Source organism: Prionailurus viverrinus, chromosome C2 (genome assembly GCF_022837055.1).
Source record: "Prionailurus viverrinus isolate Anna chromosome C2, UM_Priviv_1.0, whole genome shotgun sequence".
In the NCBI taxonomy this organism is placed as follows: Eukaryota; Metazoa; Chordata; class Mammalia; order Carnivora; family Felidae; genus Prionailurus; species Prionailurus viverrinus.
Window position 1 is genome coordinate 106,886,504 of NC_062569.1, and position 23,761 is coordinate 106,910,264.

Sequence of the window (23,761 nt, forward strand, 5' to 3'; positions counted from 1 at the left end):
ATGTACGATGATAATACAAAGGGAATGAAGTAATAGGTATAAATGGTAAGATGGTTTACTTGGCCGCTTTAACTTGGAACTAACCAAATAATAATTTGCTCTGTTTTATTCCTCTGATATCCCAAACATTTCTCAGAAGCCACATCAATGAATGAAGTGTTCTTGTGTCCCTTAAGTTAGATATTTTCTTCACTGCCAAAAGTAAACTTACATGATAGCTTATGAAAATTGCTACACTAATTATTTTACCGCTTATTTCAAGTAAAATTGAACGTACTTTTTTTTTTAATTTTTTTTTCAACGTTTATTTATTTTTGGGACAGAGAGAGACAGAGCATGAACGCGGGAGGGGCAGAGAGAGAGGGAGACACAGAATCGGAAACAGGCTCCAGGCTCTGAGCCATCAGCCCAGAGCCTGACGCGGGGCTCGAACTCACGGACCGCGAGATCGTGACCTGGCTGAAGTTGGACGCTTAACCAACTGCGCCACCCAGGCGCCCCTGAACGTACTTTTTGAATTAGTTTGTGAAGGAAAAAAATCCCAAGTATAGTTACAAATAGTGTAATTATTTACATGAATGGAGATTTCTTTTTTGATATTTTATATACAACTTCTTTATCTCACTTGTACCTTCTTTTTTATTAAAACTTTATTTTTTAGACAAGTTTAGAGTGATTAAAGACTTTGTTTTTTTAGATTCCCAGCAAAATTGAGAAGGCACAGTGATTTCCCATATACTTCCTGCCCCCACACGTACCTCTCCCTTCCCATCAATATCTTCCTCCATAGCGGTACATTTGTTAAAATGGATGAACCTGTTTTGATATGTAATCACCCGAAGCCCATAGTGTACATTCCTATTTTTTATTATAGAAACTGCTTTTATTTTTTTTTCCTTCTGAACTGGGCAAGATTAATTTGATATAAAAATTTATGTAATACTGAATAAAATGCACTGGAATGATATTCTTATAAACTAGCTTCTCTAGACTATTATACTGATATCAGAGGTTTGCACTAAAAACACAAAGAAGAAGAAGAATATCTGATTTTAGAACTTATTAAAAAGGTGATAAATGGGATATCGAAGCACTTTTTTGGGATTTAGATACAAATGCCACTTGAAGACATTTTCCCCTTCTAGATGTAATCCAGTAAAATCCATTTAAGCTAATAATCTCTGATTAGTAAATTTTAGTGGTAAGCCTTTATTATTCCAAAAATCTTATTTGAGCTTTATTTTTCATCTTCTTCAGAAATATTCTATGTGTTGATTTGCATCAAGGCAAAAGACTAGGGGGAATTACCCAGACGAAATTCTTCATCATTGAAAAGAAAATATAGAATCATCCACAACAGATGTGATTTCATAAACTGTCCATTCTTGCCTCAATATGCAGTGCTTCTTTGGAAACTCTTAAATTTTTGGAAGTAACCCCCAACCGGCAGATAGATTTCTGACATTGATGTTGTTGCTGAACATTTGGTCAAGAAGTCTTTTCCTTTTTCTTTAATACTGGATATGCTTGGGGCGCCTGGGTGGCACAGTCGGTTAAGCGCCCGACTTCAGCCAGGTCACGATCTCGCGGTCTGTGAGTTCGAGCCCCGCGTCGGGCTCTGGGCTGATGGCTCAGAGCCTGGAGCCTGTTTCTGATTCTGTGTCTTCCTCTCTCTCTGCCCCTCCCCCGTTCATGCTCTGTCTCTCTCTGTCCCAAAAATAAATAAACGTTGAAAAAAAAAAAAATTAAAAAAAAAAAAAAATACTGGATATGCTTGAATTGCATTGGCAAAAAAAGATTCATTATGAATGAAAGTATAGTAGGGCACAGAAAGGATGTATATTGTTTCATTTGCTAATAGAACCCATTCTGGTCCTTGAGTTAGCTAAATTGATGTCCATGTGTATAAGATTTTGTGGAAAGGTCATGTTTGAAATCCCTACCATAATATCCATCAGATCACAGTTTTGCAGTGCATGTACTCACCAGCCTTCATTTGGAATGTATCTCTTCTAAGGTTACACTATAGGAGGGGTAGTTCCTCATAAGGTTATTAGCTTGGGCTCTGGTCAGTGGCAGTGGACTTTCTGTCAGTCTGTTACTATGATTTTATCTCACTGTAAACTGTCATTTGAATTCAGAGGTTGCTCAAACAAACAAAAATTCAAAAATCAGTATTGAAAAAGTCTTCAAAGACAGGTAGAAATATGCTTTTGAAAAATCTTGGGAGAGATTTTTCTTTAATTTTGAACTTTCTAGAGACTCAAATACATAGTTGAAGCTTGAAAACTTCGAGGTTTTTCACAATGCCTTCTTGTAATGGGCACAAAGAAAAACCCTTAAAATTTTTCGCATTCTAACCAGCGAGAAGAAATCTAAATGAAAAAGTTATTTCAGGTTCAATGGCACATATACCAAAGGACTCTTGCTCCCTCTACAGAAGGTGCTTCAAAATTGCAGTTCCAAAGATTAAAAAAAAAAAGAAAGAAAGAAAAGAAACAGACGTTCACTATGATTATCAAAAGTTTTGTCTTGCAAACTAGTTGGGTGTCCTAACGTTAGGGTATGTTTGTGTGTTTCTACTTTGATATTTTTCACTTGCATAAGCAAGAGTTAAACTCCATTAATAACAATTGTGAAAAATTGTAAAAAAGTCTGGGTTCCTTGTTTGTTTGGCTTTGTTTTCTTTTGTTTATTTACTCTCATGGATGAGTATAATGCTTGAAAAACTTCTTTGGATATTGGGTGATTGTTCTACTCATTTTCTTTCTTTTTTATTAGAGAATTGAAGCCATGAAAATAATGTACTCTACCTCAAAGACTTAATAAGTTCTCTTATTATCTACTTCTAATTGTTCCAGTCATTTTTAGTTCTTAGTTGTTGGGAAAAAAAATAATTTGAATTGTACTTGAACCTTACCAGAGAAATAATTCATTTAATTGAACTGGATTTGTTTTCAACTACAGGTAATATTCACAAGAGACAAAGTTGACCTTTTTATAAAGACTTCATTAATATATAAAACTACCATGTATATATATATATATATGTACATGTATATATATATACATATATACATATATATACATATACATATATATATACATACATATATATATATAAAATCTTAATTTACCCATTTAAGTTAAATTGGAACAAAATGTTAATATTTTAATAGCTTTGGTTTGGATAATTTTATACATTCTGTTTTAACTTCAAGATCTTTGTATTTAATTTGACAGGTTACTAGTTTTTCTTACTCTGCCATTTAAAATTATAAGTATGGAAATTCTTTTATTTCGTCAATAGAGTCTTAACAAAAGATTGAAAATCCTTTCATTTGTATTTAGTATAAGAACAGCCCTTCTGATGTTACCTTGTAATTGAAAAATGAACACAAGTACAAAGTAGCTCCTTTGATTTGAATAGATCACATTCAACTTGCCTGTTCTGAATTGTTATGCTTAAACTAGACTGGATTTTTTTTTTCCCTCTCTGGTAGGTGTACTGGCCCGTTAGCAAATTCCCTTTCAGAGAAAACCAGAGACCCAGTAGAGGAAGATGACGATGAATACAAGGTTCCTTCATCCCATCCTGTTTCCCTGAATTCACAACCATCTCATTGCCATAACGTAAAACCTCCTCTTAGGTAAGCATATGGGCAGCTTTTTATCATCTCACATCTGCATAAGCATTATCATGTGTGGTATTTGTTTGTAGGCAACTGAATCACTGCTATTTAAATAAAAATCCTTGGGGCGCCTGGGTGGCGCAGTCGGTTAAGCGTCCTACTTCAGCCAGGTCACGATCTCGCGGTCCGTGAGTTTGAGCCCCGCGTCAGGCTCTGGGCTGACAGCTCAGAGCCTGGAGCCTGTTTCCGATTCTGTGTCTCCCTCTCTCTCTGCCCCTCCCCCATTCATGCTCTGTCTCTCTCTGTCCCAAAAATAAATAAACGTTGAAAAAAAAAATTAAAAAAAAAAAATCCTTGATTTCTTGGTCAAAGCCTCCTCTTATTATATACTATTTTCTGCATTCCTTTCATAGAAAACTAAAAGATGCAGATTTCTCATTACTCAAGAAGTCAGTTGACTAAACTAATTGACTAGTAAATCTAATGGAACATTTTGCTGCCCCTCTCCCCCCAAAACAAATTATAATCTAATAAAACTTTGCTGTATATTACATATAGTGGTAATTAATTCATGAATTTTCAATATACTATTTTCCAATGCATTTTATCAGTTCTTAGTACATACCTCATGAAGAAAAATCAGTGCCCAGAAACTAAAGTATTACCTTTCTTAGAATTTTTTTTGATGTAAGGACTAGTATAATTTATATTCATTTCCCTTCTTGATATGCTGCCTACTTCTATTTATCATATCCTGAAGAAGTTAAGAAAAAAAGACTAAGAAGTATTTACCTTTTTTAATGAGGTACTATTTTACTTTTCCTTAGATCAAATAAGAATGTGAGAAATAGGGTTTTCTTTTTGTTTCTTCTTGCCAGTTGTTTGTTCTCATTGTAATGGAAACAACCTTGAAGTGTCAGCCCCACTGAGGTATAGAGCAGTTGTTAAAACTGGGTGGTGCGTACTGAAATATTAGTTTGTGTTTAAGTAGGATGATTCTGCACTTGTATAATTGATTTATTAATCTGTAATCTAATACTATTTTTCTTTATCTCATCTGACTTACATGAAGTACTCAATAAGACAAATCTCAGTTTTAAAACTTAGTGAGCTCATTTCCTTTGTATGACGGAATCCCTGGAGCTTTGCTTGGCATACAGCACGGGGTTTCACTCACTACAGCTGGTGGCTCAGCCTTCCTGCCTTCCAGCACCTCTTGATTGAGGATAGGAAAACTACTGAACACTTCAACCATCTGTCTTATCTTCGTGCATCGTTTCCGTTTTAAGGTCAAGTCCATCAATGGAAAGCATTCTGTGAGTGGAGTGTTCCCTCCTTTTCAGATGAAAAATCTAAATAGAATGTTTTAGTGTCTTTCTTAGACTATCACACCAAGGTGAAATGCAATACTTGGAAAAGAGAAGCAAATCTTCATTTTAACCAGAGATCTGTCGAAATGAGTGATCCTGGTTAAAATTATCAACACTCTACAGAATTCTTAACCAGGATCACTAACATTCTGCAGTCTAGGGCTTCATATTTCAAAACAAGAACCATTTCATTTCTTGCTAATCACTGGTGTTTAAGACATTTGTTGATAAAATAGTGTCCTTGAGAAGATAAATGACTGAGAGGCAATTTGTTATTTTGGAAGAACCAAATGTCTACTACTCTTATTAGAGGAAAGTTACTCCTTCATACCGAATACAAATGGTCACAATTTTTAGTCCCTTTGGCTCCTACAAATGTATAGTAATGTGTAAAGACTGAAATAAGATGAGCTTTTTTGGTCTTCTTGGGATTTCATTTTTTTTTTCATTGCTGAAGAGGTGAGAGTTATATTTGAAATACTTTGAATTTTAATTGTTAGATCATATCAGATGAGATTTTTGGTGGCAGACCTCCCAAATCCTGAAAATAAATTTGAATTATGACCGCCATTACTATCTTTCCATTGTTATAGAGAAGTAATAAATGTTGATTATCCCTAAACTTAATAGGAGTGAATTTTTTATCTTTTTGTTCTTGAAAGCCAATGGATGAAGTACCTTCTTTCCTCCACAGAGCACTCTGTAAGCTTAAATACTTCCTATCCTAATATGTTTCCCCCACCCTTTGGAACATCAGAAGAGATAAATTATCAATATGCAGAAAAAGTTAAACAGTAGATGAATAATTCAATTCAGTTTCAGTAAAAATCCATCATTATTATGAAAATTCAATACATGATAACTATTTTAAAATGAACCATCTCTGGCCCCTGAAACAGATGTGGCCACCAGAGAGAATAGAAATGAATTTCAGATGAAGCCCTCTTGCAATAACTATTTAAATATCCGCTATCTCCTCCATTATGTATGTACTTTTACTTTGCCCTGAGAATTCAGAGTAAATCAGAGAAACGGAAAATGTAAACTCTGTTTTCTATAGCTTTTTATGAACAGAATAGCTTGGTGAGCAGAAAGTTCATTGTTACACAGCTATATTCTAAAGACAAAGTATGCTCTGTACTTTCTCTTCCTACTATCTTCCCAGGCCCCAGTTTTGTCCATTGTGTTCATAGTATTAATGAACACATAGTTCAAAGTATTAATACTAACAACAAAAATACTGCTTTAGTAAGTATTATCCTTTACAGACACCTTGTCGTGTACCCAAAGCCTTTGCTAAAGTCATTTTTCTACAGTTATCAGAAGGGCGGGGTTTTGTTCATAGTAGTAGTGAAATTGTGACAGACCCTAGGTATTTGAATATGCCTATCAAAATTTTAATGAAATTATAGAACATTTAATAATTCTCCTTCTTTGTGGGCTCTAGTTTACCTTAAGGAAAGTTTAAATTACAGAAATAAAAATATGTTAAACATCATTAACAAATAATAAAGTCATTGGGACTATTACATGTGTATATGTGTGTATACACACACACACACACACACACACACACACACACACATATATAGGCCTTACTACATTTTCAAAAACTTGACAAGGTATTATTGAACTTGTCCAAAATGATGTGTTAACTTCACAGATGTGTTTAGGAAATCAACAATTTTTGTAGTGCTTGTATTTCTTTATTTCATTTTTTTTTTAAGATTATCTTTTTACTTATTTTATTTCTTTGCAAAAATAGTTTAGTAAGAATATCTGGATAGGGGCACCTGGGTGGCTCAGTTGGTTAAGTGTCTGACTCTTGATTTTGGCTCAGGTCATGATCTCAGTCATGAGATCCCGCCCTGGGTCCGGCATCGCACTGGACATGGTGCCTAAGATTCTGTCACCCTCTGCGCCACCTCCCTGTGTGCTCACAGGTGTGTGTGCACCATCTCCATCTCTTTCAAAAAAAAAAAATCTGAAAAGAATATTTGAATAATATTTCTTACACTTTTTCCAGAAAAGGAAATCACATTTATTTTCAAACTTTAGCATATGAGCAGGGTTGCTAGTTCCTATCACCTCTCCAAATTACTTTTAAATGGAAAGTAATCTTCCTTATGATTTTTGTTCTTTGATCTCTGTGTTAGGTCCTGTGATAATGGTCATTGTATATTGAATGGAACACATGGTACATCTTCAGAGATGAAGAAACCAAACATCCCTGAATTAGGCATATATTTAAAGGGTATGTATAAAACCTATTCTCTGTGTTCTTCATCTTAATGGTCAGAATTTAAAGGCAAAATTCCATGCCATTGTTGTACTGAAAATACATTAAGATTTTGTGTTATCCTCTAGGAGATGTTTTTGATTCAGCCTCTGATCCAGTGCCATTACCACCTGCCAGGCCTCCAACTCGGGACAATCCAAAGCATGGTTCTTCACTCAACAGGACGCCCTCTGATTATGATCTTCTCATCCCTCCATTAGGTTGAAACCTTTAAAAATTTTTCAAATAAGCCACCCTGCCTCTTCTTTCAGTTAATATCTGAATTATTAGAATTCAGAGTTCAGTGTAACACAGACTTACAAGGTTATGAGTTGGTCTGAATTAGAATGGATTCTCTGGATAGTGGTGGCTCTTAAATTCATGTAACCATTATTCCACTTATATGATTGAAGCAATGGTGTACGTAGCTGGCCATCAATCTCCGTGTTATCAAGCTGTCTTCTCATGTACTAAATGCAATCTTAAAAACCTATCAGAGCATCATTCCTTCCCCTGAGGCCTTGTGTTCCACTAGACTTGAAATGTTCATCTGAGATTTTCTTTAAGTACAATTCTTTAATGAATGTGTACTTACTTTTTCTTTCAGGATACAATGACCCCATTCACTTAGCTAATTACATTTTGGAAACTTACATATTTTATTCTAGAGAACTGAGAAATAGATTCTGTCATAGAATCATTGCAACTGCACATCCAAGGAATCTCAATTTTTCTGGTTCAAATTTTAATATGAAGTACACTAGTTTGTGTGTGTGTGTACATGTGTGAAGGTACATGTGTGTATATATGTTAAACTTGGCTGGTGCTGGTATCTGTGTTGATTTCATTAATTCTAAGTTGGAAGCTTCTCCCCCTATTTTTAGAGGAAGACAATTAGAATCTCCACACACCTTAAGGCTTCACAAGTCACCTTAACATAACGTATGATGAAGGTCCATTTATAGGCTTATGTGAATTAATTATTAGGCTCCCAGAAATGTGAAATGACTCTTGTTTTTCCACAAACCCCATCAACCAGTGTTTCTAGTTATGTAACAGCAGTGTCTTTTGCTCCTGTTCATTCTGTAGTTCAGTGCTTCATTCTCAACTACATGAATTACAAGCACCTGCTAACTTCTTTACCTCCAGTTTTTTTCTCCCTCCCACTTCTTCCTATATGCTGGTTTTTGACCTGCTACCCAAGTCTTGATGATCTAAATCAAGCATCGTCCAATATAACTTTATATAGTGATGAATGTATATATTCACATGTGTGACTGTGGATGGAACTGAATTTTAATTTAAGCTAAATAGCCATGTGTGGATGCTGACTACCACATCGGACAGTGCAGATCAGTGTTCCCGCCTGTCTTTACAACTCAACCTTCCTCTAGCTCTTCATGTGCATTTCATGCTTTATTTATACTATTTATTTTATACTATTCAGTCTGTCAAGAAGATACCATCCTAGCATTTGATGAATAAGTGGTTTTGAGGCTCTGATATCCCCGGCCTTCCTGTTCTTGGTAACACCTTGCTAAATGCCACTTTCTACATTTCCCTTGCCTCTTAAACGTGTAGCTTTCTCTGTGGGACCTGTGATACTTTCACCTGTGAATCATACCTCTTTGTGAATTTTTCTTAGATCTCCTTGTGGACTCTAAGTTCCTTGGATCAGGTCCTTATGATTTTGATCTTCATAGTTACCCACGTGCCTAGCATGGGACCTGACATTTAGGGGCTGAAAAAGGATTTGAATGAATAAGATGATGAATGTAGCAAATAGCTGAAGGCTGGGCTGACAGTAAAGCTCTCTCCCTCCACCCTCATACCTTCAAATATTTTAAGTTAGACAAATATCTATGATCATTAGAGAATGTGTTTTGAATATTTTTTGCAAGGCAAGTTAGATGAATGGTAAAACCATTTTTCTTTAAAATGTAACTTTGGCTTAAGTCGATAAATTTAACATGCATTTTTATTACTGGAACATGTACGTGTTTGTTTATATCCTGTTTGATTCACAAAGTATTTGAGATTACTTACAAAAATACATACTTTGCAATTTTATTGTTTTAAAGAATCAAGATATGGGAAAATGTGAGTAGAATAGTAAGATGTGGCAGGGGAAAAATAAGTAGACATAAAAGCATTCTGCAATATTCTGTAGTTACTAAAGCTGGGAAATATGCAGATATAAGTAGTTTGGGGACCACAGAACATAGTTCTATATTTAGCTGTTCCTTTTTAGAAATATCTGATAAGTAGACAAATATATTCCTGTACTGTATGTTCATTTTCTATATTTTAACAATGAAATATGTGGAACATTAGTTTAAATGAATTAAAATTCAGAACAAACTTTAAAAGATTATTCTGTTCTGTAACATTAAAATTTTTGTGCATAGTGTGATTTTCTAATAAGAGGCTGTGAACTCTTATTGTTACATAAAAAATTCTGGTTTTGATGGTATGACCTATAATAATTTTTAGTTCTAACTTCCCGTGTCTTACTATTATAAAGGTTATAAGTAGATAATCAGCTTTTTCATAACCCGCAGTACTGCTTTTTTAACAGAAAGGCCTGGGTGATAGGAAAAGTTTACACCTGTACATGTGTGTTTATGTGCCTGTGTTTCTCTCCAAACACTCCCAGAAAATAATTAGCTTTCATTATCAAAGTTGGTAAACTGCTAGATAAACCCTGCCGGTGAAGTTCTTTAGGAGCAGCAAGAGAAAATCAATCATTGCTTTGGCCTGATGCTGTGTTTTCATTAATGAGGTTTTGCTGTTGATATTCACCTTTCTTTAAATGCAGGTGAAGATGCTTTTGATGCCCTCCCCCCATCCCTGCCACCTCCCCCACCACCTGCAAGGCACAGCCTCATCGAACACTCAAAACCTCCTGGCTCCAATAGCCGACCATCCTCAGGACAGGACCTTTTCCTTCTTCCTTCAGGTGAGAGGAAAAAGCCAAAGAAAACTTTTCACTTAAAACAAGAATATTTCTAAGATCATACCGTCAAATAAGCATCAGTAATTTATTGGTTTCTAGCTCCCTAGCAGAACATTCTGGGTAGAGAAAATGAGAAATTGCGTAGGTTTGCTTGTCAGTTGGTTGATTTTAATGCAAAGGATTCCACAAATGACAAAAGCGATAGGAATCATAGATTCTATGGAGCTCCTCCAATCCACATAACACCCTAATGTCACACAAGGCTTCCCTGAGAACCAAAAGGGCTCCGTGATTAACCTATTAGTGATGACGACAGAATTTAGACTGTCCCGATTCTGTGTACCGTATGTTTTTCTAATAAGTTTTAATTTTACTAGCTATGGCTATAATTTTATTCAAAAAGATAATATTTTGGTAAATTGCATTATTACAGCATTAATAGAGAAGTTTTTCTGAAATATCTACATTTTATTGTTACCATCGTTATTTTTAATGTCTCAATATATCTACTTAAATTATTGTTTTTCCAGGAAAAATTAATACACAGATTTTTTTTAAACCTTTCAAGTGAGGAGTAAAAATAAAAATAAAGAGACTTAATAAGCCATCTGCTCCATTAGCCAGAACTGTCAGGAAAAAATAATCAGTTACAGTGAATCTGCTGATATTAACTGTTCCAGTATGTCATACTGGTGAGACTGATCTGTGTTCGGAAACATTTATCTCAATTTACTTTGGATACATTTGTATATTAGATAAATCATTAAAAGATTTTAATAAGCGGAGCGCCTGGGAGACTTAGCTGGTTAACTGTCCGACTTTTGATTTTGGCTCAGGTCATGATCTCACAGTTTGTGAGCTTGAGCCCAGTGTCAGGCTCTGTGCTGACAGCACTGAGCCTGCTTGAGATTCTCTCTCTCTCTCTCTCTCTCTCTCTCTCTCTCTCTCTCTCTCTCTGTTTCTCTCTCAAAATAAATAAGCAGACTTTAAAATCACTTTTTAATAAGTGCTCAATTTGTGCTTTGGCCTCCTCTGTGCCTCAGTGAAAACTTGTGAATCTTAACTATTATTCACTTCCAGCACTCATCTTTCTTCTAGGGTTTTCTTTTCCACTTAGTTTGATAACCTAGAAAGTTTGAGGTCATTTATGGATAAGACCGACAAATTACACACCTGTAACTTAGAATAGGTAGCTTCAGCTCCTAAAAGTAGTTTAAGAAATAATTTTGAGTTCACTTTTTCATCAGTAAATACTGATTGAATTGTCTTCTGTGTCACCCGCTCTGTTGGATGCCTCCCTGCTCTCCTGGAGTGAATTCACTGGGTACTGCTAATCAGAGGGTGAAAACTCATATGCCTTCGAATCCAAGCAGAAAGCATAGATAACTATGAGACTCCTGTTCATTCTTATAAACACTGATAACATTTGCTATCTTTTTCTCTCCTTCAAATCTTTGTTTTACACGTGGACTCAAACATAAAAAAAAAAAAAATTACTCTAAATCTTAACCTTTCCCAAGGCTAATTTCTGGATAGTCTCTGGTCAGATTCCTGCAGTGTATCTATTACCTTTTATATATGTGATTTAGGCCCCATTAAGTAAAAGCCAATGTAGTGCCTTCTTTTAAAATTAAGTCAAGCCTTCCAGGAGTTGGAAGAGAACATTTTACACAAATACAGACGTCTACCTGTTTTTAATCAAAAGAGTTAGTTGTAAAATGTTTGAGTTCTTTACCATAATTTAATTTTTCATGGTGCTTCATATAAAAAACTTCACAAAAATGCTCTCATTATTAAAAAATTACAGAAAGAAAATGCCCCTTTTACTCAGTAAAACAAAACTTACGTAAACGGTTTTATTTCCTATAGAGTTTTGCTTGTTTTTGATTTTGCTTGGCTGCCAGGCATCTTGGCAGTAGTCAGCCTTAACCTGTGGTGTGAGGTTAGCATGGGGCCAGGGCGGTGTTGTTGGAACCTGGGACTGTCATTCTTGACCTTCTTTTATACATGGAGGTATTCTAATTCCACTCTCAATAATGTTGGCATCCCTTGATCATAAATACTTCCAAGAAAAAAACTTTTTTTTCCCTCTTCTAGCCTTTCATATCATTCACATGACAAATTTCTAGTCTGTTGCCAAATACTGAGATCCATTGAGACAACTGTTTTTATTCAATTTTATTTATTTTTCATCAAAGCATAATTAACATACAATGTCATATTAGTTTCAGGTGTACGACATATCGATTCAGTGATTCTATGCACTAGCCAGTACTCCCCACAATAAGTGTAGTCACCGTCTGTCACCATCTAGTGTAATATCAGTATTATTGACTACATTCCCTATGCTGTACTTTTAATTTCTATGATTTATTTTATAACTGGAAGTTTGTACCCTCTTAAGCCACATGTGTTAGCTCTCCTCTTTTTCAAAAGAAATACTGTAATTTTTCTACATAACAATAGAACATGTAGGTTTCTTTTCACTCATAAATAAGTATTTGAGTATCATTTTACAAATTATTTAACACACTGTATATCTAAAGTATAAGACTTTTGACCTGTCTTCACTCTTCTTTCATTGAATTTCGTGAAATACTCTGTAAATGATAAATGAAAGTTTGACTCAATAATTCTAGAACCATAAAAGGTAAACAGAGGTGATTGTTACATTTAACAGACTGTATGAGCATTGCACTGCCATTGTTTTCACATTGTTCAGTCTTTACAATTTTAGTCCAGTGTCACCTTTACTGGCATGATTGAGATTTGGTTTCCTTGATCAAATCATTATCCCTAATTAAAGACAAAGGATAGATGTCTTAAAAAAAAAAAAATTGGATTTCCTCATGACGTTGTATTAAATACCTAATCAAACCTCCGTCTCTGTTCCCAGTATTCAGTGCCCTGCACACCAGAGTCAGGTTTACCTTTCCAGCCTTATAACAGCAGTTTTCAAACTGCAAGGTCCTGCGTTTCTGCAAAGGAGCCTCAGGATTCCTGCAGGAGCTGGAGGGGAAGCAAAGCAGGGCACAGCTCTGATGCTTCTTTTATCTGTTTTCTGTCTTCAGCCTTCATGCAAGATTTCTTTTGGCAAATAGTAATGCCCACTGCTGTGCATGAGCATCCATTCTGGACGGGCTATAGTCCTATCTTCACAAAACCTCAAGAATCCTCAAAAAAAGCCTTACACTTTGTTAGCATATATGTGCTTTTGTTCCATTCACAGAGGCACTTCTTTTGTGCTGGTGCCTTGAAAGAGGCACCCCTCCTTCCACTTTGTGCCAGGGCCGGTGCTCCTGGAACAAAGCCCAGGCTGTCTTGAACTCTGCTCATTCCCATAACTGCATGTCTTTGTGCAGTGCACAAAATACACAACACATCTGGCAGCCCTTATTGAACCTTCCTTTCACTATTTTTCTAACCTGGATCTCTTTTGAAGTCCTTCTCTAATCTTAAAGTCACAATTCAACTCTAAAAGCCAGCAAATTTGACTTTATTACAATCAAATGAAAGTTTTCCATTTGGATCCAGAAATGCAATTTCACAAGTAAAATAGAATATTTGGATTGTTAGCAAGAGTTATTGAAGGGAATTTAGGCAGTTTTGTTAACTATGACCTTTATGAAACACTATCATGATGTGGCTACCAAGGGAGCTCGTGACATTTGAGGGTTTCACTCACAGAGATCAGATCGGAGGGGTGAGGTGAGGTCCTCCCCAGTGCTCGGCTGGCGTGGGACCACTGTGGTGACATGTTGAAGGACTGATGGGCTAGAGCAGCGGTTGGTTCTCAAATTGTAGTCTTCAGACCGGCACCATCAGTGTCACCAGGGCAATTGTTTAAACCAATTTTTTTTTAAGTTTGTTTATTTTTGAGAGAGAGACAGCACGAGTGGGGGTTGGGGAGGGCAGAAAGAGAAGGAGACACAGAATCCAAAGCAGACTCCAGGCTCTGAACTGTCAGCACAGCTGACTAACTGAACTCATGAACCACGAGATCTTGACCTGAGCTGAAGTCAAGCTTAACCCACTGAGCCAGGTCCCCTGCCAGAGGGACTTGTTTAAAAATTAAAATTCTTGTGCTCCACAGAAGACTTACTAAATCAGAAACTCTGGGGTAGAAACTCTGCACCCAGCAATCTGTGTTTCCATAAGCCTTCTAGGGGACCATGAGGCATGTTCAATTTTGAAAAATACTGAGCTGGGGTATTCCTGGGGGAAGAGAGCCAGGATGCTGAAGGGAATTTACACCTGATTGCAAAAAACTATAGCAGATTAAAAGAACTGCAACATTTAATGAGAGAGACAACCTTGGAGATATATATAGATATACATATATATAAATATATATGTATATCTATATATATCTATTATCTATATCTATATATCTATATCTATATATAAAGAGTTGTATCTAGTTACAATATTTGGGAAAGAAGGGTTAGATAGCCTCAGTGTCTCCTTCCAAGGCAGACCAGAGAAGAGTAATTAAGAATGAAATTTCATCGTAATTTCCTAAATTCTTAAGGAATTCTTAAAAAATTTTTAAAGAATTATTGTATCTCAGAGGGGTAGTGAGTTCTCTAATACTGGAGGATTTAATCACAGTGTGGATTTTGTAAATGTGAGTTAAAGAGTGAGGGCCACAGAGAGAGGAATTTTATTTCACCTACATAGCTCTTCTAGCTATTAGATCCTGCATTGATGTTCTTTTAAAATTTGGGGGATAACTGGTAAATACTGCAGATGGTCTTTGGACAGCCCCAGAGGAAATATGCCACTGTTTTAACTGTCCAGTTTTATTTGCCTCTTTTTCTACACTTGAGTAAAAATTTGGAAGTATTTCAGATAACAAAAACAAGAATTAAGAAAAACATTCCATGACGCCTCTTCCTTGAGATAACCATTCGATAGGTTTCCTTCTTACACAGCATAATTTTGGTCGATGCAAATTTTCCCACTTCTTTTACAGTGAGCAAACCTTTCCTCCCTGTCTTTCCTTAGATTTTTATAATCTTTAAATGAAGTATTAAATTTTCAATTTAGCATTACCATATTGTAAATCACAGGCAATAGCACTTTGCTTTTTAGAATAGATTAATCCCATCATGTTTATTCACTCATTTCTCAAACTTTTATTACTATATAAATGGTACATCGGCTATGGTATTTTCAATTTGTACGTTTTAATTCTAAGTGTGGATACAAAATTTTACTTCAGTTAGTTTTTGAAGAATTTATTTTTGAAAACCTTATTGCTTTTCAAATTTTCTTTTTATCAGGAGACAGTTGATAATTATTATACTCTCCGTAGTAATTGTGTTGTCTATCTTTTCCCAATGAAGCATGAATACTTTCAACTTTACAAATTGCTATAGAAGCCCAGTGTGCCCTATACCTGCCCAGTAGCAAACTTAGCATGAAGGAAGACGTATGGTAGTGATTCAGAATTGAACTAAGTATTTTTGCTGTTTATGACCATATTTTTAGTGACTTTTTAAGTGAAATCGTTTCATGGAGCATTATCATACAGCTGTATATTTTAGTCTACTTATGAACTGTAGTATATCCAGAATCTAATGTTTAGTCTTAAATGCATGATTAGTAACAGCATATCTGACAAACCTATAAATTACCCTAAAGAAATTTTTAAAAAGTATGTGTATTGTAAAAGGCATTCTTTCCTCTGACCTAATGTTATATCAGTGATGTTTAAAATGCACAATAACTGAAAGTAAATTTTATGAATATTTAAATCTAAATCGTGAGGAAATTTCTAAACTTATGCAGAAATCACCATACTTGGTTCCATTGGTTACTCTTCCAAATCAAATGATTAACATTTGTTGCATGGAATTTGATTTATCTTCTCATTGCTTCCTAAAATATTTCAGCAAAGTTAATGAGGCTGAACCATTAACTCTTCAAATACTGAAAGTGCTAAATCTAACACAAATTTTAATCTCGAATTTAATGAAAGCAAGTTTAGTAGCCTTACTTAGGTCAAAAAGCCTCCAGCAAAGCCAGGAATAATTACTGTACTCAAGAGAGGAAAATAATAATCAAAGACTTCAACTCTTGCCTTACATTATCTAGTCAAAAACTAGTATAAATAGGTGTTCATTTTCTTCTTATAAATAATCCTTACATATTCTTAATGACAAACTTGAAGGGATGTTCAAACAATGAAATATAATCGGATCCTTAATATCTACAATTTTTACTTATGGTAGCATTTCAGATTTCACTGATTTTGAATTTGTGAAAAATAGTAATCTATTTGGGTTTGTTTTGGTAGTTAAAAGCAAATACTTTTGAAGTTTAGGCTATTTGCCAAGCAGCGTGCTTGGTACTGTGTGTTAGAGGACATAATTCAAACATGATGAGTAACGTAAGACCCCTGCCCTCAAAAGAACTTAGAGTACCTCTGGAGATACTGACAGACATAAAAGAAAGTAATATGAGAGAAGAAAACAGAGGAATCAGAGATAGAAGTGGTATGGCTAAGTAAATTATCAGTGAATCAGAAATGGCAGAGGTAATGTGGACCTACTCAGAACTGAAACCAGTTCTATGGATTTAAATCCATAAACTACTAATTTTAAATCAGTTAGGTTTATGATCCTAACAATTTACCATAGTACCACTGACAAAATTTATTTTTCTGCCTTCAGTTCCAGTTAATAAACATCAGAAGTAGCAAAATAATTTTTTATTTGTGTACAATTCACAATTTGCAGTGTTTCAGATACCCCCTCTCTGACTGCCAAGGTGGTTGAAAATGTCACTTTTTAGTGTATGTGCGAACCTTAATGTTAATAGCACAATTTTTAGTAATTGAATTTACTGTTTAGTGAGCCAGTTAAAAATGACTTTTAGGGGCACCTGGGTGGCTCACATGGTTAGGCTAGGTCATGATCTCACAGTTGGTGAGTTCAAGCCCTGAAGTGTGCTGACAGCACAGAGCCTGCTTCAGATCCTCTGTCCCTGCCCCCTCCCTGCCCCTCCCCCCACCCTGTCTCTTTCTCTCTCTCTGTCTCAAAAATAAGACTTTTAGCATAGGATGCCCAATATAGTAGTATTTTAAAAGACACTTTATATGTACAGGAAATTTATGTACATGAATTTATTTAATCCTCACAAATCCCAAATGTCAGGTCCATTTTAAAGATTAACTGATTTGATAATGACACTTATAGGCAAAAGTCAAAAAAATTTTTTTACAACAGCCTCTGTTCATTGTGTAGGACAGAATGGGACAGAAAATAATAATTTGAAGCAGCTTTTATCACCAAGAATTTTATAATTAAGATCTGAAAATTTTAAATATAAAATTAGCATTTTGTATTATCTAGGAATAAATAGGAGGAGCATATTTGAGCAAGTGATGAATAAATTAGACATAGGCAAGTGGGTTAGAAAATGGTTAATACCAGTCATGAAATTATTTTTCTAATTTATTTCCAAAACCTTTGATCTTTATAGAGAATTTCTAGGATTTTTTCCTTCAGCCACTTGGTAGAGATAATCATTTTAATTTGAAAATTATCTTTACTTTTAAGATCCCTTTCTTGATCCAGCAAGTGGCCAAGTTCCTTTGCCTCCTGCTAGGAGATTACCAGGCGAAAATGTCAAAGCCAACAGAGCATCACAGGACTATGATCCGCTTCCTTCACCTTCAGGTGAGTTAGCGAACAATAGTAATAATGCTTCCTTGCATTTCTACAGTGCTTGCTGGTTTTCAGAGCACTTTTTTATTCGTTACAGAATTTAATGAGCACTCCCAGCAAAGTATTTTTGTCACTTTACAGTGTGCTTATAAAACTTGTATTACAAGTGGAATCCCTACGAAACTGCCCCACAAATAAGAAAAAAAAAGAAAAAAAGAAGCAGCTTTCATATTAACCTTATCACTCAGTAAAGCACATATTCTGATTCAGAGTCTGTTCCTTCTGTAACCTTTGTTTTGCCATACCAGAGATGAGAAATGGGAAAAATCTCTTCGTGCATCAACATGCTGCATTCTCTTATTTCTCTATTAAAGGGAGAATTCTCTTTAGAATTAATATTAGCACCAAACTATTAATTTTCCAACCTTACTTAAGGGTGATACTGCAGTGCTCCCCTGTCAGCTATTACGTAGAATGAGGGAAGAATGTGCCGTCTCAGTAAATACCAGTCATACTCCTAACCAATAATAATGAAATGCCGCTGCTTTGCTTTTTTGGGAGGCCTTCCCCCAACAGCATATCTAAAATGGTTCCCCATACCTTACGCAGTCCCTTTCTGCACTCTTCTTGTGCTTTATTTTTCTTCATAGCATCTGTCACCGCCTGAAATTCCATTGGTTTGCTTGAATTCTTATTTGTCCATCTCCTTTGCTAGAATATTAATGCTTTGAAGATAGGAGTATGGTTTGCTTCACTGCTGTATCCGCATACGTTCACAAGAGTGCCTAGCACGTGGCTCTTGGATAGGTGGATGGCCAAGTAGAGGAGTGGCTGATGTGTGGGTTATGCTGAACACACATTTTTCTTTATTGAAGGACGGTTGACACAATGTTACATTAGTTTCAGGTATGCAACATAGTGATCTGATAAATCTATACCTTATGGTATGCTCACTGCAAGTGTAGCTACCATCTCTCACCATTCAGTGCCATTACTATCTCATTGACTGTATTCCCTGTATCGTACCTGTTATCCTCATGACTTATTCATTTAATAACTGGAAGCCTGTATCTCCATTTCACCTTTACTGATCTTGCCCATCCCCCCCATACTCCTCCCCTTTGGCAACCATCAGTTTGTTCTCTGTGGGTCTGTTTCTGCGTGCGCGCACACACGCACACACACCCACACATATACACATACACACCATCTTTATCCGTTCATCTATCAGTAGACACTTAGGTTCCTTCCGTATCTGGGCTATCATAAATAATGCTGCTGCAAAAAACATAGGGGTACATGTATCTTTTCAAATTAGTGTTGTTGTTTTCTTTGGGCAAATACTAGTAGTCGAATTACTGTATCATATGGTATTTCCATTTTAATTCTTTGAGGAACTTCCAGACTGTTGTCTGCACCAATTTACATTCCCCCCAACAGCGCTGGAGGGTTCCTTTTTTGGACACCTTCGCCAACACTTGTTATTTTTTCTCATTTTGATTCTAGCCATTCTGATTGGTGTGAGGTGATCTCATTGTGGGTTGATTTGCATTTCCCTGATAGTGATGTTCAACATTTTTTCATGTGTCTGTTGGCCATCTGTATGTATTCTTTGGAAAAATGTATTCAGGTCCTCTGCCCATTTTTTTATTATTTTGGGGGAGGAGTGTTGAGTTTGAGGAGTTCTTTATATAGTTGGAATGTTAACCCCTAATCAGATGTATCATTTGCAAATATCTTCTCCCACTCAGTATGCTAGATGGTTTCCTTCATTGTGCAAAAACTTTTTATTTTGGTGTAGTCCCAATTGTTTATTTGAGAAGACCTATCTAGAAAAATGTTGCTAAGGCTGATGTCAAAGAAATTTCTGTCTGTGTTTTCTTCTAGGAGTTTTAAGGTTTCAAGACTCACTTTTAATCCATTTTGGTTTTGTGTATGGTGTAAGAAAGTGTTTCAGTTTCATTCTTTTGCATGTAGCTGTCCAGTTTTCCCAGTACCATTTGTTAAAGAGACAGTCTTTTTCTCATTGTATATTCTTTCCTTTGTTGTAGATTAATTGACCATATAATCATGGGCTTATTTCTGGGCTCTCAATTCTGTTCCACTGACCTATGTGTCTATTTTTGTGCCAGTACAATACTTTTTTGATTACTGCAGCTTTGTAGTATATCTTGAAATCTGGGATTAAGATACCTCCTGTTAGGTTTTTCTTTTTCAAGATTGCTTTGGCTATTTGGGGTCTTTTGTGGTTCCATACAAATTTTAGTACCATTTCTGTGAAAAGTTCTGTGAGTGGTGAAAAATGCTGTTGGTATTTTGATAGAGACTGCATTGAATCTGTAGATTGCTTTCAGTAGTATGACATTTTAATTCTACCAATCCATGAACATGAAATACTTTTCCATTTGCTTGTGTCATCTTCAGTTTCTTTCACCAATGTCTTAACAGTTTTCAAAGTACAGGTCTTTCACTTCCTTGGTTAAGTTTATTCCTAGGTATTGTGTTCTTTTTGGTGCAATTGTAAATGAGATTTTTTTCATTTGTATCTCTGCTACTTCATCATTAGTGTATAGAAATGTAACTGATTTCTGTGTATTAATTTTGTGTCCTGCAGTTTTACTGAATTCATTTATTCTAGCAGATTTTAGTGGCGTCTAGGGTTGTCTATAAATCGTATCATGTTGTCTGCAAATAGTGACAGCTTTACTTCTTCCTTACCAATTTGGATGCCTTTTCTTTTTTTTTTCTCTGATTGCTGTGGCTAAGACTTCCAGTACTATGTTGAGTAAAAGTGGCAAGAGTGGACATCTTTGTCTTCCTGCTGATTTTAGAAGGAAAGTGCAGTTTTTCCCATTGAGTATGATGTTAGCTGTGTGTTTTTCATATATGGCTCTTTTTATGTTGAGGTCTCTTTCCTCTAACCCCACTTAGTTGAGAGTTTTTATCACGAGCAGCCAGATGTTGAATCTTGTCCAATGCTTTTTCTGTATCTATTAAGATAAGATTTTTATCCTGTTTTGTTGATCTGGTATATTCATGTTGATTTACAAATATTGAAGCATCCCTGCATCCCTAGGATAAATTCCACTTGATCATGGTGAATGGTCCTTCTAATGTATTTTTGAATGTGGGTTAGTCATATTTTAAGGACTTTTGCATCTGTGTTCATCAAGGATATTTGTGTGTGTGTGTGGTGTCCTTGTCTTGGTGGTTTTGCTATCAAGCTAATGCTGGCCTTTCAGAATATATTTGGAAGCTTCTATTTTTTTTTAAATAGTTTGAGGAGAATAGGTATTAAATATTTGGTAGAATTCACCTATGAATCCTCATTTTTTAACTCATTTCTGGACTACTATTGTGAGGTTTTGGTTACCAATTCAATTTCATTACTAGTAATTGGTCTGTTCAGAGTTTCTATTTCATCCTGATTTAGTTTCAGAAGATTTGATGTTTCTAGGAATTTATCCACTTCTACTTTGTTCATTTTGTTGGCATAGAATTTTTTATAGCAGTAGTTTCTTATAATCCTTGGTATTACTGTGGTTTCAGTTGTTATTTCTATTTTGTTTCTAATTTTGTGTTTTTATTTTTGATGATCCAGCTAAAGGTTTATCAATTTTGTCTGGGTTTTTTTTTTTCATCAATCTTTTGCAATTTTTTTTTCTTTTTTGTCTCTATTTCATTTGTTTCTGCTCTGGTGTTTATTATTTCTTCCCTCTACTTACCTTGGGTTCTGTTTGTTCTTCTTTTTCTAGTTCGTTTAAATGGAAGGCTAGATTGTTTATTTGAGACTTCTCTTGTTTCTCGAGGTAGATCTGGATCAATATAAATTTCCCTTTAGAACTGCTTTCTCAGTATCTTAAAAATTTTTATACTGTTGTGTTTTCATTTTCATGTTTTCATGTATTATTTTATTTCCTCTTTGATTTGTTGACCCACTGGGTGTTTAGTAGTGTATTGTTTAGCCTCCACATGTTTGAAATTTTTCCTTTTTTTTTTTCCTTGTGATTGATTTCCAACCACATGTTATGAAACTAGAAAAGATGTAGCATATGATTTCATTCTTATTAAATCTGAGATTTGCTCTGTGGCCTAACATGTGATCTATTCTGGAGAATATTCCATGTGCACTAGAAAAGAATGTGTCTTGATGTTTTTGCATGGAATGTTCTGCATATATCTGAAGTCCATCTGGTCTAATGTGTTGTTCAAAGACATTGTTTCCTTATTGATTTTCTGTCTGGATAATCTATCCATTGAAGTAAGTGGAGTGTTAATGTCCCCAATCATAGTGCTGTCAGTAGTACTCTCTTCATGTCTGTTAATACTTGCTTTATATATTTAGGTGCTTCCATGTTCAAGGCATAGATATTTAAAACCATTAAATTCTCTTGCTGGAGTGAACCGTTTATCATTATGTAATGCCCTTCTTTGTCTTGTGTTACAGTCATTGTTTTAAAGTCTATTTTGTCTGATAAGTTGCTACCCTAGCTTTTTTTTTTTTTCCATCTCCATTCACATGGAATTTTTTTTTTCACCTTTTCACTTTCAGGCTGTATGTGTCTTTAGATCTGAAGCAAGTCTCATGTAGACACCATACAGATGGGTCTTATTTTTTATCCATTTGGCTGCCCTGTGTCCTTTGATTGGAGCATTTAGACCATTTACATTAAAGTAGTTATTGATAGGTATGTACTTTTTGCCATTTCATTAATTTTTGGTTGTTTTATAGTTTTTATGTTCCTTTCTTCTTTCTTTACTTGTGATTGATGACTTTCTGTAGTGTTATGCTTAGCTATTTTTTATGTACCTATTATAGGTTTTGGGTGTCTGGTTACCATAAGATTCATATGTAAATATCCTAAGTATATAGCAGTCTATAGTAAGTTGATGGTCACTTAAGTTTGAACCTATGCTCAAAGAACATTCTCACTCCCCCCTCCACATTTTATGTATATGTTTTCATAGTTTATATCTTTTTATTCACAATTTTCTTCTAATTATGACCTTTTCTTTTCCTCTCAAAGGAGTTCCTTTGACATTTTTTTTTTGAACTCTGGTTTAGTGCCAACGAACTTCAGCTTTTCTGTCTGGGAAACTCTATCCTTTAATTCTGAATGACAGCCTTTCTGGGTATTCTTGGTTGTAGGTTTTTTCCTTTCAGTACTTTGGATGTACTCTGCCATTCCCATCTGGCCTGCAAAGTTTCTGCTGAGAGATCAGCCTTGTGCAGTTTCCCTGGTATATAACATTTTGCTTCTCTCTTGCTGCGTTTAAAATTCTCTTTATCTTTAATCTTAACATTGTAATGAATATGTGTCATAGTGTGGACCTCATGGGTTCAACTTGTTTTGAACTGTATGCTTCCTGACTTCTTCCAGATTCTTCTGTTTTCTTCCCCAAGTTAGAGATGTTTTCAATGTTTGCTTGATGTTGTCCAAGAGATCCTTTAACCTAGCCTTCTTTTTTGAATTCTTTTTTTCTTTTTGCTGCTCATCTTGGGTGCTTTCCATTATCCTGTCTTACAGAACCATTTTTCTGCATCTGCTAAAGTACTGTTAATTTCTTCTAGTGTATTTTTCATTTATTCTATTCTTCAGCTCTGACTGGTTCTTTGTATTGTTTATCTCTTTGTTGAAGTTGAGTTCTACTCTTCTCTGCAGTCCAGTGCTCATTTTTATGTTCATTAAACTCTTAAGCAATATGCCTAATAATCTGTGTTAATTTAATTATTTTTCTGAGGTTTTGTCTATAATTTGGAGCATGTTTCTCTGTCTTGTCATTTTGGGTGATTTTGGTGTCTATGAATTAGGTGGAATGGCAACTTCTAAACATGATGAAACAGTCTCGTG

The 23,761-nt window shown here is 35.3% G+C and overlaps 1 protein-coding gene across 7 annotated transcripts in view; it reads left to right on the forward strand.

The window, feature by feature from the left end:
- CBLB (Cbl proto-oncogene B) overlaps positions 1–23,761 on the forward strand; it is a 231,140-nt gene that overhangs the window by 191,809 nt on the left and 15,570 nt on the right. For 6 of the 7 annotated variants that reach the window (XM_047874977.1, XM_047874978.1, XM_047874979.1 and 3 more), the window contains 5 exons: positions 3,504–3,650; positions 7,159–7,256; positions 7,370–7,501; positions 10,099–10,239; positions 17,802–17,921. In XM_047874977.1, the coding sequence (XP_047730933.1) occupies positions 3,504–3,650; positions 7,159–7,256; positions 7,370–7,501; positions 10,099–10,239; positions 17,802–17,921 (638 nt within the window). The remainder of the gene's footprint in view (positions 1–3,503; positions 3,651–7,158; positions 7,257–7,369; positions 7,502–10,098; positions 10,240–17,801; positions 17,922–23,761) is intronic. The other variant, XM_047874981.1, reaches the window with a different exon arrangement.